The 16,821-nt window shown below is 46.7% G+C and overlaps 1 protein-coding gene across 6 annotated transcripts in view; it reads right to left on the bottom strand.

Annotated features, from left to right (window-relative positions):
* Positions 1–436: 436 nt before the first annotated feature.
* PCGF2 (polycomb group ring finger 2) overlaps positions 437–16,821 on the bottom strand; it is a 48,821-nt gene continuing 32,436 nt past the window's right edge. For 5 of the 6 annotated variants that reach the window (XM_083407931.1, XM_083407930.1, XM_083407933.1 and 2 more), the window contains exons 4-10: positions 13,414–13,469; positions 12,942–12,992; positions 12,706–12,814; positions 10,365–10,413; positions 9,446–9,544; positions 8,295–8,375; positions 437–7,319 (exon numbers count right to left, since the gene is read on the bottom strand). In XM_083407931.1, the coding sequence (XP_083264057.1) occupies positions 6,960–7,319; positions 8,295–8,375; positions 9,446–9,544; positions 10,365–10,413; positions 12,706–12,814; positions 12,942–12,992; positions 13,414–13,469 (805 nt within the window). In that variant the 3' untranslated portion in view covers positions 437–6,959. The remainder of the gene's footprint in view (positions 7,320–8,294; positions 8,376–9,445; positions 9,545–10,364; positions 10,414–12,705; positions 12,815–12,941; positions 12,993–13,413; positions 13,470–16,821) is intronic. The other variant, XM_083407934.1, reaches the window with a different exon arrangement.

The following is a 16,821-nucleotide window of genomic DNA, read 5'->3' as shown; positions in this document are numbered from 1 at the left end:
ACACTCACCCAGCTGCTATTTGCGGGGTTTTTTTAAAATGGTGCCTGTTAAATGCAAAGACGTATTCAATGTCACTTCTAGTTTCGGCCTCACTGAAAACATATATACACAGTAGCAGTTCTGTGGTACCAAATACAACGGCAAATCCTAAGGTGTCAAAACCATTAGGAAGGAAGATAATGCAATCATGATGCAATAAGCAAGTAGCATAATAATCAGAGAAATCCCTTTATCTAGTTGCTGCCATAGATATTTCATACTCCACCACCAAGTCCGGAACAACATCCATCACCCTATTGTCTTGAAACTGATAAGAGGCTTCAGCTCTTCATTGGGGTGAAGCAATTTGGGCCCCCTTTTGCAAAGTTTAGGATTTAGCGGGCTGGCGATGGGGGAGAAAAAACTTGCAAAGCACAACAATGCCAGACACCGGAGCTGAAGGACAAAGTTGTAGCATTTATTACCATTTACAAACTGTCTTATTGATACAAATGTTTTAACCAATAACAATATATGAATATCAGAATATATTACAGCACATTAAAACATCATACAGGTTTGCAAACATACAGAGCGATTTGGCTTGTACCATATTAAAAAAATGTACAAAAAAGGTTGTTGGGGTGGGGGTGGGTAGCTCAGAAGAGAAAAACGTGAGGCCTTCCGTCGCCTTGGTCAGTTCACTCGGTATGTACAAAGTTAATGCGCAGGTGGGAAACACCTTTTGGGTGTTTGAAGTCCAGAAAATCTTAAAACATGGCGCAACGCCAGTAGCAAGGCCAAAGTTCGGTCTCGGCCAACGAGAAAGAGAGGAGCAATAGGACTGGTCAATAAAATGTGCATGTGTTTCTGTAAATTCTTCCTGTTGGCCCCTCTGGGCCTCCTATACTTCCTTGTAAGGGGGTAAAAAAACTGGTTATCTTCTGGGTTAGCGGCTGGAGGTGCCAGAACCAAATCCAGCCCACTGGGAGGCGCCACCTTCACCCATACCAGTTGCCAACCTAGAGGCAAGAGATGCAGACAAAGTGGCGTTTTGCCAGCAGGCTGTTAGAGGAAACTGTCTTATTTTACTGACCTTGTTTAGTTTATTGTCTACACCAGCAGTGGCTCTCTAAGATTTCAGACAGAAGCATCTCCCAGCCTTACCTGAAAACGCTGCGGATTGAATCTGGACCTTCTGTCTGCAAGGGGGTGCTCTACCACGAAGCCATTTTTAAAGGAGGACCACGGTTGTTATGTTCCCTACGAGGTGGTGGCATAAGGCATGCCTCTCCCCAGTGACTTCAGTTCCCCCAAATGCAGGAACCGTCACCTTCACAATAGAGCTTGTCAAATCAGGGTGTGTGTGTGTGTGTGTGTGTAGTTGTTACGAGGCTTTCCCCTACATACACAGACACCCTTGACATTATGGCATTGCTGCAAATGCTGCTTAGAACAGTGTGATAAAACTGCAAGGTTCTATTTTTTTAATATAAAGAATCTCAAGAAAACTAATGCTCAGCCTGCGGCCAGGACAAGCAGCAAGGAGCAGGAAATTATGAGGAGCAGATTAGGGAAAAGAGCCTTCCTCACTCTAAGAGGAGCTCAGCTGTAGAACAAGTTGCTTTTGGGATGCTAAACTTTTGGACATGTCTTCAGTTTCAGAGGAAGTGGATGTGCCTTCCAATGGTTATTAGCCACAATTACAAAACTGGAACCTCCAGGAGGCAACATCCCTTTCACTACCACATTCTGTTGACCACAGCTATGCCAAGAACCCGAGCAGCAAGGTTTTGTTTCTCTCTGTCTGGCAGTTGTCTTCCTCGCTAGGCGGCAAACCGCCTTGGAAAGCAAGGGAAACTAGTGATGTGATCTGTGACACGGTGCAGGAAGAGGGCAATCAGAGGTGCCAGCTGTTTACAGAGAGAAAAGTTAAACAAAAATATCTCACTGGGCTGCCACGCAAACCTAAGCAGCTCTTTGGTCAGAGTGCCGGGACAAGTAAACCTTGAGCCCGACCCAGTAAGACTATTCAGATGTGCTGGTCCTCTGTGAAGTGGGACTGGAAAGGAGGGTTTTGGGGGTCCTTCCCAGGATTCTTCCTCCTCACTTCAAATGCAGTATGTCAATGGCAAGAGCAAGGGGAAATGTATTATTATTATAGTCATCCTCCAAATGTCACGTTGTGCAAGGCCCCACATATCCCTAGATCAGCTTCCTATTCTTAGCAGTGGCTTCTGCTGCACAGTGGTCCTGATGCGGAGCAGCAGGGTAACAACAGCAGGCTTGGACCCATCCTATTGCACCGGCAGATGACCTGTATCCCAGGTGTGTCCCTCCCCTTGATGGAAGACACTCTGATCCAGAAGGGAAAGAGGAATATATTTTTTGTGTTATTCCCCCTTCCCTCCACAGCCCTTGCCTCCCTATGCCTCCCAATCTGCTGAAGATGGTTGAGGATCCCCTTAGAACAGCGTGGGAGGGAGTGCCAGGGGATGTCGGAGAAAGGGTGAATTTCAAAATAATAATAAAACAAAACACCTCCTCTCCCCCTCTGCTCAAGCTGGATCAAAAAACCCTTCCATCAGCACAGGTACACAATAGGGTACGACCCCTTGTTTATAGGTTTGGGCGACATGGGGTAAGACTTGGGAGTCCGGGTGCATTGCCAGGTTGCCAAACGTGTTCTCCGCTGCACATCTTGGTCTCAGTGCACATCGAGCACAACAGATCCGCCTGCAAAAACTTCCGAGGACGGATTGCCTTTGTGAGGTCGGCCGCTCTTGTGAGCCAGCCGGTGGTGGGGAAAGCCTATCAAAAGTTCCTTTGACATTCAGGAATACAAAATGTGCTTGTGTCAAGTTAGCCCTTCCTAACTTACATTAAAAAAAAGGAAGATGATCACCCTGGCAGCTTTTGCCAACTTGTTGCCCCCTCCGGACTACAACTCCCATCAGCCGTACTGGCAGGGGCTGATGGGAGTTGTAGTCCAAAGCATCTGGATGCGAACAGGCTTGGCAGAGGCTGCCCTCTGGGATCGCTTTTCTTCCGTTCGGAAAAAAGGGGAGAGGATTCAAGCTGACGGAAGAATAGAACTCTTCTCGCTGGAAGTTGTGCGTTTCCACCTGGCAGCCTTGAAAACACAAGTCAGCAAATGAAAAGACATTGTCTTCCCCCAACCCCACCCCACCCAGTTAAAACCACAAAACCCTCTTCTGTCACCCCAGCGGATCAAGCAGTAGGTTTCCTTTTCAAAGGCACTGTATTTATTTCTTTGAAACTCGTTTTACAAGCAGGGTGAATGAGAAAAGGGAGGCTTTGAGGGGGGAGAGAGAGATGCAGAACAGGATTCCTCAAAGTCTACAAGTTGTTTCTCATCTCAAGAGCCAGTTCAAACAAAAACTTGGCATGAGCCAAATTAGGCCGCCCCCCAAGCGCATCTGCTTGCATAACTAAAACGCAAACAGCTGCAAGAATGTGGGTCTTGGCTGCCCCAGATCTCATGAACTCAAGGTATGCATGCTCCCAGCCTCCAAGATGGGTAGAAGTTTCCGTGACCAAGTTTTATGGACTCCTGGTTTTAAAGTTACTGCCAGATCAACGTAGGCCAGATCAACACCGCAAATCTAAACTGTTTCCAACTGTCATTGCTCCCAGCCAAGAAATCATTAAGTGTGTGCAAGCTGGTTTTCTGGAGAAGACCAAAAAACCTGCCGCACATAACCATCTGTCTTTCGACCAGTGGAGGTGAACCTGCTGGTCTGTAACTCCCATCATCCTTCACTGCAGGCCATGCTGACTGGGGTTCATGGGAGTTGGGAGTCATACAACAGGTCACTGCAGGTTGTTCGCCACCCCTGCTCTTGACCATGGCTAGCCAATGTCCCTGGGCGGTTCACATCCTGGGTGTGAAAATGCTCTGCTCGTTCTTCCCCAGTATACTACCTCTGAATATGGAGGGCTCCGCTTCTGTCTTCTACGACTTCAAGCCCTGAGAATTGTAGGCTAGTAAATGGCCAATAGCTATCTCTAGTGACACATCCACACAGAGGGGTGTATTCAACTAAGTCTTGCTCAGAGAAAACCCAATGAAATCAAGTCCTGTCCATTAACTTCATTCAATGTGTCTGCTCTGAGCAGGGCTAGCGTCAGATACAACCTCATGCCGTTAAAGCGCATGACATCCCCTCAAAAACCCTACAAATGAGAGGTGTAAGAGTCAAAGGTAAAGGACCCCTGGACGGTTAAGTCCAGTCAAAGGCGACTATGGGGTTGTGGCGCTCACCTCGCTTTCAGGCCAAGGGAGCCGGCGTTTGTCCACGGACAGCTTTTCGGGTCCTGTGGCCAGCATGGCTAAACCGCTTCCAGTGCAACGGGACACCGTGACGGAAACCAGAGCACATGGAAACATAGTTTACCTTCCCGCTGCAGCCATACCTATTTATCTACTTGCACTGGCATGCTTTTGAACTGCTAGGTTGGCAGGAGCTGCGACAGAGAAACGGGAGCTCAGCCCGTTGTAGGGATCCTAAGCACCAACCTTCTGATCAGCAAGCCCAAGAGGCTCCGCAACGCCATAGTTGCCTTTGACTGGACTTAACCGTCCAGGGCTCCTTTACCTTTTTTTACCTGATAGGTGCTACGATTCCCAGCACACTCAAGAAAACTGCAGTTTCCAGGATTCTTGGGGTGGGGCAGGGAGCTGTGTGCTTTAAACGTGCGTGAAATAGGTGGTGTGAATGTGTCCTAAGAAAATGCACTCTCCGTAAACCCCCCCCCCCAAAAAAAAAAATCCCAGGTCTGTTGGCGGGATGCCTGAAGTGGTTGGAAACAGAAGTGAAGATGAGTCCTCCTGAGACACAGGCAGAGACGTCTGGCACAAAGGAACAGAACTGATGCCAGCGGGGGGTGGGAGTGGAAGGAGTCATGGTTCAAAATGTCTGGAGGATTGACCAGGAGGAAGCCATGTTAACCACAAGGCACTATGTCCACTGTAACAGTGTCACTGGCGATGCCACACCTGTATGGGTTTTGGGGATGTGACGCCAGTAGTGGTTGGCCTCACCAGATGCAACATTAAAGGTAAAAAGGTAAAGGACCCCTGGACAGTTAAGTCCACTCAAAGGCGACTATGGGGTTGCGGCGCTCATCTTGCTTTCAGGCCGAGGAAGCCAGTGTTTGTCCACAGGCAGCTTTTTGGATCATGTGGCCAGCAGGTCTAAACCGTTTCTGGCACAACAGGACACCGTGACGGAAACCAGAGCGCACAGAAACGCTGTCTATCTTCCTGCTGCAGTGGTACCTATTTATCTACTTGCACTGGCATGCTTTCGAACTGCTAGGTTGGCAGGAGCTGGAGCAGAGCAACGGGAGCTCACTCCGTCGCAGGGATTTGAACCGCCAACCTTCCAATCGGCAAGCCCAAGCGGCTCAGTGGTTTAGACCACAGTGCCACCCACGACAGTTGCCACCTGCAACTTTGCACTACTGCAGGCATAGAAACAGGCGGGAGAGGGGAATGTGCGGAACTCGCCACTCCGAGGACATCCCAGTCCACATGTTGGGTTTGAAACGCAGACAGAAGAAGCGGCCCCAGCGACTAACAAAACAGCCAGGCATCTTAGTAGGCCTTGCTTGTGATGCATGGCCTTGCTTGTGAAGCTCAGGGCGCCAAGCTAGCCTGGGTCCCTGTGTGTGAGAATATTCGCATTGCATTTCACGGAACCTGTCCCTCCACTAATGGCCCAAGGCCCACCTTCAGACCTGAACCTTGTGGGGCTAAGCTTCTGGTCCTCAGCCCTATCTCAGCTGCCCCTCTGTTCCTAGCTGCCATGTTTTGTCACATGGCTGCTTGCAAACCAGCAGTGGCTGTTGGCCTTTCGCATCATTAAAGGAAGGAGACTGGCAGCGTCAACCCTTCTGATGTGTGCAGCTGTCCGGACCTCTCCTTCAGGCTTTATAGCTGCATCTCGGCTCTGCAGGAGACCACGGGAGGTATAGATGAGGGAATATGAGGCTAAAGCTGTGTACACCCTACACCTCTAAAGCACGCTCAAAGCACATTATTTCCCTCCAGGAATTCTGGGCACTGTAGTTAGCCACTCAGAGTTACTCTTAACAACTCTTAACAAACTACAGAATTCTTTGAGAGGGCGGGGGAATGTGCTTCGGATGTGAGGTGAGAGGAATCTTTGGCCCTCCAGATGAACTCCTGTCGCCTCTGGCCATTGGCCATGCTTGCTGCGGCAGGTGGGAGTGATGGTTCAATGACACCCAGAGCGCCAAAGGTTCCGCACATCTTTAAAGGCATTGCGCTTGTGTAGCGGGGGGGGGGGGGCACTGAAAGGAAGCGTAGGTGGAGACAGCAAGGGTGCCGAAGGTGGAAGACGTCCTGCCTTCCTCAACTTGGCGCCCTCTAAATAGTGTTGGACTACAACTCCCATCGTCCCTTTCCCTCAGCCCGTGCTGGTTAGGGCTCATGGGAGTTGAAGTCCAGAAACACTGGGAGGGAACCAGATTCCGTGACGGCGCATAAGTCAAAGGACGAAGAAAGCATGAGAAAGCCACGTGTGCTTCTAAGACAGGAAGCCTGCTTGATTCAGAACTGTGCGTTTTTCTCTCTCGGGGACTGTGCATTAAATCTGACTACAAACAGAGGGCACAAATAAAAAAGAGTTTTTAACAGGAAGGGGCTGCCGCTTTAACACAGATGACATCATGCAGTTACAGAAGCACTTTTTTTTCTTTTTTAAAATTAAAAAAGGGGGGAGGACACGTTGGATTTTTTTTGTCTCTTTTTGCCTTTTTTTCTTCTTAAATTAAATCAGGTAGATTGATAGAAAATAAGTATGTATAATTTCCCCACCCACCACCCACCCCACCCCTCCACTGCCCTTATCTACACATAATATACTTATTTATAAAACGCGAGATCCAGCCAAGAAGGAGAAGGAAGAAAAAGAAAAAGGTGTCCCGTCCCTTTAAGTCAAAGCCGACATGGTGGGGCCGCCATTTACCATTGCCTTGCGCCCCCTGCTGGCCAAGGGTTGCATCTGGTGGCAGTTCGAAGTGCCGTTGAGCATGGTCCCAGGCGCAGGGTTGGCGGGGATGCTCACTGTGGTGGTGTTGGAGCTGGGCGAGCCGTGGGAAGGGGTGGCAGGGCTTGGCAACGAAGAGGAAGTGGTGGCCGGCAAGGTGGCCGGGCTGTTGGCCTTGTCGCTGACGGACTCGCACTCTGACGCGCCGCTGGTGTTGGTGCATTCGGAGTTGGGGAGCTGGGAGGAGAGTTTTAGCCTCTTGCAGGCTGGCTGGACACGGTATTTCAGAGGGAGAGGGCCATTCTGCAGAGGGAGAGCATAGACGTAACATTTCATCTTCTTCACAGCTTAGCTGCAACCATTTTAAAAGGTAAAGGGACCCCGACCATTAGGTCCAGTCGTGGCCGATTCTGGGGTTGCGGCGCTCATCTTGCTTTATTGGCCAAGGGAGCCGGCGTACAGCATGACTAAGCCACTTCTGGCGAACCAGAGCAGTGCACGGAAACGCCGTTTACCTTCCCGCTGGAGCGGTACCTATTTATCTACTTGCACTTTGACATGCTTTTGAACTGGCAGGAGCACGGACTGAGCAATGGGAGCTCACCCCGTCACGGGGATTCGAACCGCCGACCTTCTGATTGGCAAGTCCTAGGCTCTGTGGTTTAACCCACAGCGCCACCCGCATCCTAAATCCCGAATGCTAATTTGTCATTTGTTTTCATTGTTGTTTTCAGATGTAACAAACAAGACGTACCCTACCATCCTACTTGGTGGGTTCTGAATGGAAGATAGATACACTTGCTCCTCATTCTCAAATGAGTTCTGTCTCAGACCTTGAGCCAATTGGGTCACAACTCAAATTTCCTCTTCTTTTATTTGTCTCTTATGAATCTACGGAACGCTGCCTTACCATGAATGAAGCCGTTGGTCCATCTTGCTCAGTCTCTACCAGGGTTTTCCCCAGCTGGACTACAATGCCCATCATCTCTGACCACTGGTCCTGCTGGCTAAGGATGATGGGAGTTGTAGTCCAAAAACAGCTGGAGACCCACATTTGGGTAACACTGGTCTATACAAAGGTACAGCGGCTCTCTGGGGTTTCGGACAAGAGTCTTTCACTGGAGAGGCTGCTATGTCAGTGCTAAATGAACCAACGGTCTGACTCAGGACAAGGCAGCTTCCTATGGCCACCTGTCATTTATGATCTAGTTGAGATTCCTGCATTGCAGGAAGTTGGGATAGATCACCCTTAGGGGTCGCTTTTCTCTACGCACTCACCCGTCGCCAAGGATAGATATAAGTTATGTCCATTAGGGTATAGTATTCCTTCAGAGGCTCATCTTCATAGAGAACTTCCACCTAACAGATTTAATAACACAGTTAAAGAAATTCTGAATTACATGGCAGGCACAGATTTAAGTCTCCTGAGCATCATTAACACACACACAGACACACACACACACACACACACACACACACACCTATTAGATTTTCTGTTTTGCAATTTAGAATACTGTACTCTTTTAGTACAGTAAGATTTTAAACAATCTTAAAATATCAGTGGCTTCCCTTCTCTTTCCATGGTTCATTCTGCATATCATAAATCCCTGCATATTTTACAAAAACTATGCCAATCGGTATTCCATTCTTACATCAATCAAAACTTATTTACACTGTTGAATTTATCTTAATGCTGCAATTCTTCTTTAAATATGTTCTTCTTGTTCTCTTATTCTATGTATTAGGTCTGCAAGCTGCACATATTCCATTAGTTTAAGTTGCCATTCTTCTTTGGTTGGGACCTCACTCGTTTTCCATTTGGGGGCTAACAAAACATGGGCCGCAGTAGTGGCATACATAAGTAACCTTTTTTTGACACCTGGGAATTTCTGTCTGAATTATCCCCAACAAAAAGGACTCTTTTTTTTGTTTGTTTTTGGAAAAGTACTTTCAAACTTTTTTTTTATTTCATTATAGATTATATACTCTTTTATATACTCTTTTACCCTTTTACAGCTCCAAAGTCTCCTGAACATCTTCATCTTTGTTGCTGTTTTTTAAAGAAGTAATTTTCTAGCCCTTAAGCTGTAAAGAAAGGTTTGAAAGCATATGTCCCTTCTCCTAACTAGAAGTAAAATAAATTACGCAGAGCAAGCAAACAGAGACATGTTTTCTCAATCTGCACAGTTCGTTTGGTACAGAATTTGGCAAACCTCTGTTGCTAAAAAAAAACTATATAAACCTTCAGAGCGAAGCCAGTTCTTCGGCAGGGAGAAAGCATGCACACTTAAACGCTGTTTGCACATTTTGCTGTTTGCTTATTTTATAATGAGTGTGGAACTGGAGCTTCCTTGATGTGCAAATAGTTTTGAACATGCAGCATCAACCTTCACCCGGGGAAAGTGTGATAGCATTTGATAGCAACTCACTTTGTATTTGCTGGGAACATCCATCTTGTTGCGGAGGAACTTAGCCAGGTGCATGATCGTCATAGCGGCAGGGCAACGGAGGAATCTCATGCTGTTCTTCTAGGGAGGAATATGAGAGAGAAAGCGAGGGAGGGAGGGGAGGGAGAGAGAGAGAGAAAGTGAGAGAAAAGGTTTTATTAGGAGAGGTCTGGGCAGCTGAAGCAGGCAGAGTCGTTGAAATATGTATTGAAGCAGCTGTAAATCTGCCAAAAGGCAAGGATACCGGGGAAGGGGGCAGGGGGAGGAGTCCGGGAAGGGTCAGAGGTCACAGGCAAAGGACACCCTTGCAATCTATATCCCGTTGGAGGGGGGAGGGAAAGCACAACATCTGTGGGGGGAGGGAGACAGAATCCGAAATTTAAAAAGAGGAAAGGAGAAAGTTGGAGTATACCCTAGCACAGCCACAGAAACAGGGAAAGGGACACAGCAAAGGTGAATGCAGGAAGGAAAGAAAAATGGACTAAATAGAAAAGAAAAATTGAAAGCCAAATTGAGGGGAAAGGTTGGAGGTGGGAAGCAAGACGAGGCAGTGTAGGGGGCTTTTGAGGCCTTGAGCGCTAACTTGATTCATCATGATTTACACCCAGAGCACATAAAAATCCCATTTAAGATTGGGGTGCCTTGCGATTGGTTGCTAAATATGAAAGATTAATGGAAAGGGCCTCCCAGTTGGAGGACGACCACCTTGAGCCCCTGCACCTCTCACTTTTGAGATCACCACCTATGGCACAACTCTGGGATCCCAGCTCAGAGGACACGGCTTCCAGGCAGCCCCTGAACCTCTTATTTTATGAATTCAATAATTTGAGGGCATGCAGGGGACATGGGATTCTCCCACATTTCTAAAGCATTATTCAAGGGCAGAAGCTACATAGCTCACCTTGTCTTTCTCTGTGTTCCCATTCTCAACGGTCCCTTTGTTTTCTTCTCTGAAAGAGAGAAATAGGGGGAATTAATGAAACACACACACACAAGAGGACAGAACAGATTATCCAGGCCTCTGTGGGTCCAGAACTTTGGTTATTTCTGCACCCTTCAGCCATATGTGGAAGATCACAATCAAAAGCAAGGTCGCAGGAGCCCTCCTCCTGTCAGCAGTCTTGCTGCAACTTACCTGGGCTCCAGACTGGCTTTACTGTTGCACCCACACAGCCCCAACCTCACCCACTGCTTCTGCAGTGCTGTGGTCAGGTAAACAGCTTGGCAGCGCAACTTGAGCACACCTGTGTGGCACCGCTCCAGATACGGTTGGATTAGGATACTTTCCCAGCAACAATCACTTCCAGCCTGCTTTGGAATTTGTATTGGTAGGGTGTTCATTTTAAAATGTTGCTTCACACCAAACTAGAACTCAGAAAGAGCAAGACTTCTTCTCTTTCTGCTAATATTTGAAGAGGGCAGGTTGTGGGGAAATGGGATGGACACGCTAGTACCAGCCACATTTAAAAAAATATTGGAGTTCTCCAGTGATTTCTAGGGCTACGTTTGACTTCTTTCTCCAGGAATATTTTACAATAACTTCTCAGAGCGAAACAGAAAAGGACCTCTCCAGACAACAAGATGGTTCCTTCTGTTTTATCTCTGTGTCTCTCTTCCTCCCTCTGTCCCCTTTTCTGCTCTGCTGTCAGTCCCCACCAACATTCTGTACCACTGAGACTTTAGAAAGTGTTTGAGCTCCTTAGGTCTTCTGCACTGTTTATTCTCTGTTGCTGTTTTTCTTTTGTTTTCATAGTGCTCTTTTTATTATTATTCTGTGATAGGTATTGTTCTGTACAGACGTACCTTGGAAGCTGAACACCTTGGCTCCCGAACAAATCAGCTACCAAGCTATCGAAACCCAGAAGTGAGTTGTCAGGTTTTCGAACAATTTTTAGAACCCAAACGTCTCCTGCAGCCAATTGGAAGCCACACTTTGGTTTTCAAATGGTTCCGGGAGTGAAAGGGACTCCTGGAACGCATTCTGTTCAAAAACCAAGGTACCACTGTATTGTGGTTTTAGCCTTCATTGTAAACTGTCCAAAGAACAATGCTGACTAAGCAATACAGAAGTGTAGGATGTAAGGGAATAAAATAATTAATTTGCAGCACATGTTCCCTAAGCCTAACCTCACCCAACAAGACCTTTAAGCCACAAGGGCGATTCCGTCTCCTGGTGGGTGCGGGGCAAATCAGATGCACACCTCTATTGCGATGTGCGTTTGCACTTGATCTCTGTTGCGCAGCATATTAAAATCATGTTTTCATCAGCAATATCGTTCAACAATAGTATAATGCAGATAGACTGCATCTACCCTGGGAGATTATAATACAGTGGTACCTCGGGTTACATACGCTTCAGGTTACATACGCTTCAGGTTACAGACGCCGCTAACCCAGAAATAGTACCTCAGGTTAAGAACTTTGCGTCAGGATGAGAACAGAAATTGCGCGGTGGCAGCGTGGCAGCAGCAGGAGGTCCCATTAGTGGTGCTTCAGGTTAAGAACAGTTTCAGGTTAAGTACGGACCTCCGGAACGAATTAAGTACTTAACCCAAGGTACCACTGTACATACATGCACACACATATGATTCCTATACTGTCTTTCAATAACAAAGTTTCCTCCTCTTTGTCCTGGCCACATCCTTCTTATTGTATGATGTAACAAACAAACAAGCAGGCAAATGAAAAGCAATATCACATTATGAAAACTTTGATTGTTCCCTGCACAGGCCTAGACTTGTTTATTATTAAATCATATGTATCCATCGCATTTTCAGTAAGAATGCTCATGCTGACATATACAATGCCAAAACATAATGTTACACCACAAATACAATTAATATACAGTCGTACCTTGGTTGTCGAACGCCTTGCAACTTGAACATTTTGGCTCCTGAACGCCGCTAACCCAGAAGTGAGTGTTCCGGTTTGCGAACTTTTTTTGGAAGCCGAACATTCAACGCGGCTTCCGCGGCTTCCAGTTGAGTACAGGAGGCTCCTGTAGCCAATCAGAAGCCGTGCCTTGGTTTTCGAATGTTTTCAGAAGTCGAACGGAATTCGTTCGACAACCAAGATACGACTGTACAAAAGTGTGTGAGTGTAATACATACATTCTTTCAAAATATTTACCAAGCATAAATATATAAAATTTGTTAAAATATATGTGTAGTAAAAAAAACAACCCAGGGCAAATTAAGAAAATTAAGTGAAATTATTCCCCTCATATTTTTTTTCTGTATTACCTGATTCCTTCATAGAACTCTATGGATAAGCTGACAATTTCATCGTCTGTCAGGTTCCCTTTCTCCTGTTCCGAAACTTCTCCCCGGTCTTCATTGGATCCATTAGGAACTAGACAAGCAATTGAGAGGAAAGGAGGAAACAGAGAAAAAATAAAGATCACACCTTTTTTTGTGGGGGTTTTTTTTAATGCATCACTGTTGACATATAGAAGGGAAATTCATGAGAGACGCCATACCATCTGCCAGAGGGTATGCTGCATAGAAATCACGTCGCCTCTTCATTTCATCTGCAGGCAAAAGTAAACAGTTAATTCATTTATTAGCATTTCTATCTTTCACTTATTCTGCAGGTGGGGCTACACATCACAGTGAATAAATAAATGCATTCATGTTTAGCAACACGCTACCATATAATTTTTCGTACATTTTAAATCACTGACTAAACGGAAAACAAATAAAAGAACTGGAATTAAATTTGCATTAGGACCAAAAGCACAACAGCCATAGTTTCGAAGACTATTTGTATTACTTAATGAGGTAATACTATAGTTGAATATTTGGCCCTACTCCGCTCAGTTATTTATATACTGTTCATCAGCCCTATATAATAATCAGATGGCTTCTTTTTCTAACTGCATCAAAGTCAACAGAAGCAACTTCTTAAAAAGAAAACAGAAAAGCAGCCACAAAACCTGAACATGTTCACACCTTTGAAAAGTCCTGGTACCAGCTTGTAGACTATGTCCTGTAGGGTTTTATCTGATCTGAAACATGAGGAGAAAAAGATGGGTTAGCAAAGGTCAATTGCAAGGGGGAAAGCGCTCACTATCTCTGTTGCTTAATCGGACTTGGGGTGTTCCAACGCTTGCTACAAAAACTTTTTTTTTTTTTTTTAGTGCCAAGAGAACAGAAGTGTGCCTAACTTTAGAAGATAAGCCTTTAGCCCCAGCATCTCTCATGCAGCCAATTAAGGACCAAATTCAGAACTGAATATTTCAGCGGATCAGTTCAGTTGGTTAAGAGAGTGGCTATCAATAAAAGCTATTTTAAGCTACAGGTTTCCCAGTCCTGACCTACACTTTAGTCAAAGTTTTTTCTTCATGGTAATGGATCTTACAGCCCCAGTGGCGTAGCGTCTCATGCCTTAAGCAAGGCGCATGAGCTCATGGGCAGGAAGGGAGCAGAAATTACAGGCAGGGCCATCTTAAGCATATGCAGCACTGGGGTGCAAAGATCCGCCCGGCGCGCACTCCCCAGTTGCCCAGAGTTATCGACCTTTTTTTAGGGGGGGACCCCAAAATTATTGACCTTTTTTTTAGGGCCGCCTCAGCTGCAACAGAGCCCAAGGCAATGGCAGCAGCAGCAGAGCAAGACCGGGGCTGGGCACCTGGGCAGTGGCGTAGCGTGGGGGGTGCAGGGGGGGCCGGCCGCACCGGGCGCAACATCGGGGGGGGGCGCTCGCACTCACAGCTCTCTGCCCCTACCTGGCTCACTCACTCTCTCTCACTGCAGTGCTGGCTGTGCAAATCCGATCCAAGCCGCTGGGTCGCCACCCACTGTGGAGGGGAGGGTGCCAGGCGTGCGGTGCGGTGCAGAGAGAGAGCGAGGGACTATCTGGGGGAGGGACAGTGCAGCGGGGGGCGCAAATTACTTGCCTTGCCCCGGGTTAGGGGGGGCAAATTACTTGCCTCGCCCCGGGTGCTAACAACCCACGCTACGCCACTGTACAGCCCAGCCCACACCCCATACCATCCAGTTAGGAAGATTCATAGTTCACCCTTCCCTGCCGTGGGAAAACAATTATGCAAAATAAGCACATAATGAAAACTTGTTATAAGTCACATAATGGGCAGGGGTGCCGGAGTTCAGGTGTTCTTGGCACCAAGTTTTGATTTCATTTTATGCACAGTTCCAGTGTTGCAATACTATTAACTGCTGCTTTGATCTATTGATGAAACATATAAATGTGTCAAAACCCCTCTGAATTTGGATTTACTGGGGGCAAGGGAGGCAACACACAAGTATTTCTGTGTTGAACAGCATGCAGAGTTTGATTTAAAAGGCTCTGTTTAAGTATATATATATATATATATGCTTTCGTAGATTTTCACGGGTACAGGAATGCAGGTTTTGGTGTCCTCGGGTGTCTTCCCGTGTAAAAGTTGGGGTGTCTAGGCGACGTTTCGACGAGGTCTCACTCGTCATCTTCAGGCTGGTGCTTTCGGCTTCTTGTTACTGGAACAGAGCAGGATCTCAGTGTTTGAGTTCCTATAAATACTGTTGAGGAGGTGTGGTGTATAGCCTCCAATGTTCTGGGCAGAGAGGAGGTTCCCAGGCTAGTGTGCCTTTTCTTCTTTTGTTCCTTAATTACTTGACACGAAATTAATTTTGCAGATTCCAAATTGCTCTTTAACATGGAACATCACCACAAGAGAATAATCATGGAAGCCATCGAGATAGAGAAACACCCTCACAACATGAACAAGCGTGACGACACATCCCGCTTGCCAGACATCTGGAAATTAGCCCTCCCCACAAAATCTGACACCAGATCCAGAGGCACACAGAACGCCATCACCAATCAACCACACCAGACCCAAACCCAGACCCTCTCCACAGATAAATTACAGACACCATCCAGTAGCCAAACCAGGGTGGCACCTCCGGATGCTGCACCCCCCTGCAATCCCTACACAGATCTGGCTGGCACAGGCCACAAAACCACAGCTCGCCCCTATACACGAAGCCAAGCCAGAGCACAACCAAGTGCAGTACAGCCATCTTCTCAGAAAAACTCTTCACAAAGTTCAAGAGTTCAAGACACGAAGGCTTTAGCAACTAATCCACACCTAATGACCCACCTAAGTGGGATTCAGGAAATCACTCAAGAAATCACTCAAGATATCCCTCAAGTAATTAAGGAACAAAAGAAGAAAAGGCACACTAGCCTGGGAACCTCCTCTCTGCCCAGAACATTGGAGGCTATACACCACACCTCCTCAACAGTATTTATAGGAACTCAAACACTGAGATCCTGCTCTGTTCCAGTAACAAGAAGCCGAAAGCACCAGCCTGAAGATGACGAGTGAGACCTCGTCGAAACGTCGCCTAGACACCCCAACTTTTACACGGGAAGACACCCGAGGACACCAAAACCTGCATATATATATATATATATATATATATATATACACACACACACACACACACACACACCAGGCAGTGTTTGTTTTAATTTACAGCGTCACAATCTTCACACCGCTGGGCCGTCCTGAGCTCTGCCACCCCCCCAATCCAATTTGGTAATGTTATTTATTACACATGCACATTGACTTTGTTTTGTGATTTATGGCAAGCTAATGAAAACAAGCTTTGTCCAAGGGCTGCGTGACTGGCAGCTAGGTTACAAGGAAAGCCATTATATTTGCTAGAGTCAATAAGACACTTAAGACATCCAGGACACCCTATTATTCCTGAGCTGCTATAAAGTGTGACGAGTCATGTCTCCGCAAGAGAGTCCTGAAGCCACTTGCTGCAACCAAGGGGCCTGGTAAAATAAAATATAAAAAGGCTTCCCCCCCCCCCCCCCAATGCAAACATTCTAAGAAATCATTGGTGGGAAGGCAAGATCAACCCTGAACCACTGAGCCAATGCACTTTGCCATACTGCTGCCTATACAGCTCCTGCAAACCCACCCCATTCTTCCAATTAATAATAATAATAATAATAATAATGTTGTTATTATTATTATTTATACCCTGCCCATCTGGCTGGGTTTCCCCAGCCACTCTGGGTGGCCTCCAGCAAAATATTAAAATACAATAATTCATCAAATATTAAAAGCTTCCCTAAACAGGGCTGCCTTCAGATGCCTTCTAAAAGTCATATAGTTGTTTATTTCCTTGACATCTGATGGGAGGGCGTTCCACAAGGTGGGTGCCACTACCGAGAAGGCCCTCTGCTTGGTTCCCTGTAACCTCACTTCTCGCAGGGAGGGAACCGCCAGAAGGCCCTCGGAGCTGGATCTCAGTGTCCTGGCAAAATGATGGGGGTGAAGACACTCCTTCAGGTATGCTGGGCCAAGGCCGTTCTGCCCCTAGCAGAACATCAAAGCC

Source organism: Podarcis tiliguerta (genome assembly GCF_965153285.1).
Source record: "Podarcis tiliguerta genome assembly, chromosome: 13".
In the NCBI taxonomy this organism is placed as follows: Eukaryota; Metazoa; Chordata; class Lepidosauria; order Squamata; family Lacertidae; genus Podarcis; species Podarcis tiliguerta.
This window is presented reverse-complemented; position numbering and strand designations above follow the sequence as displayed.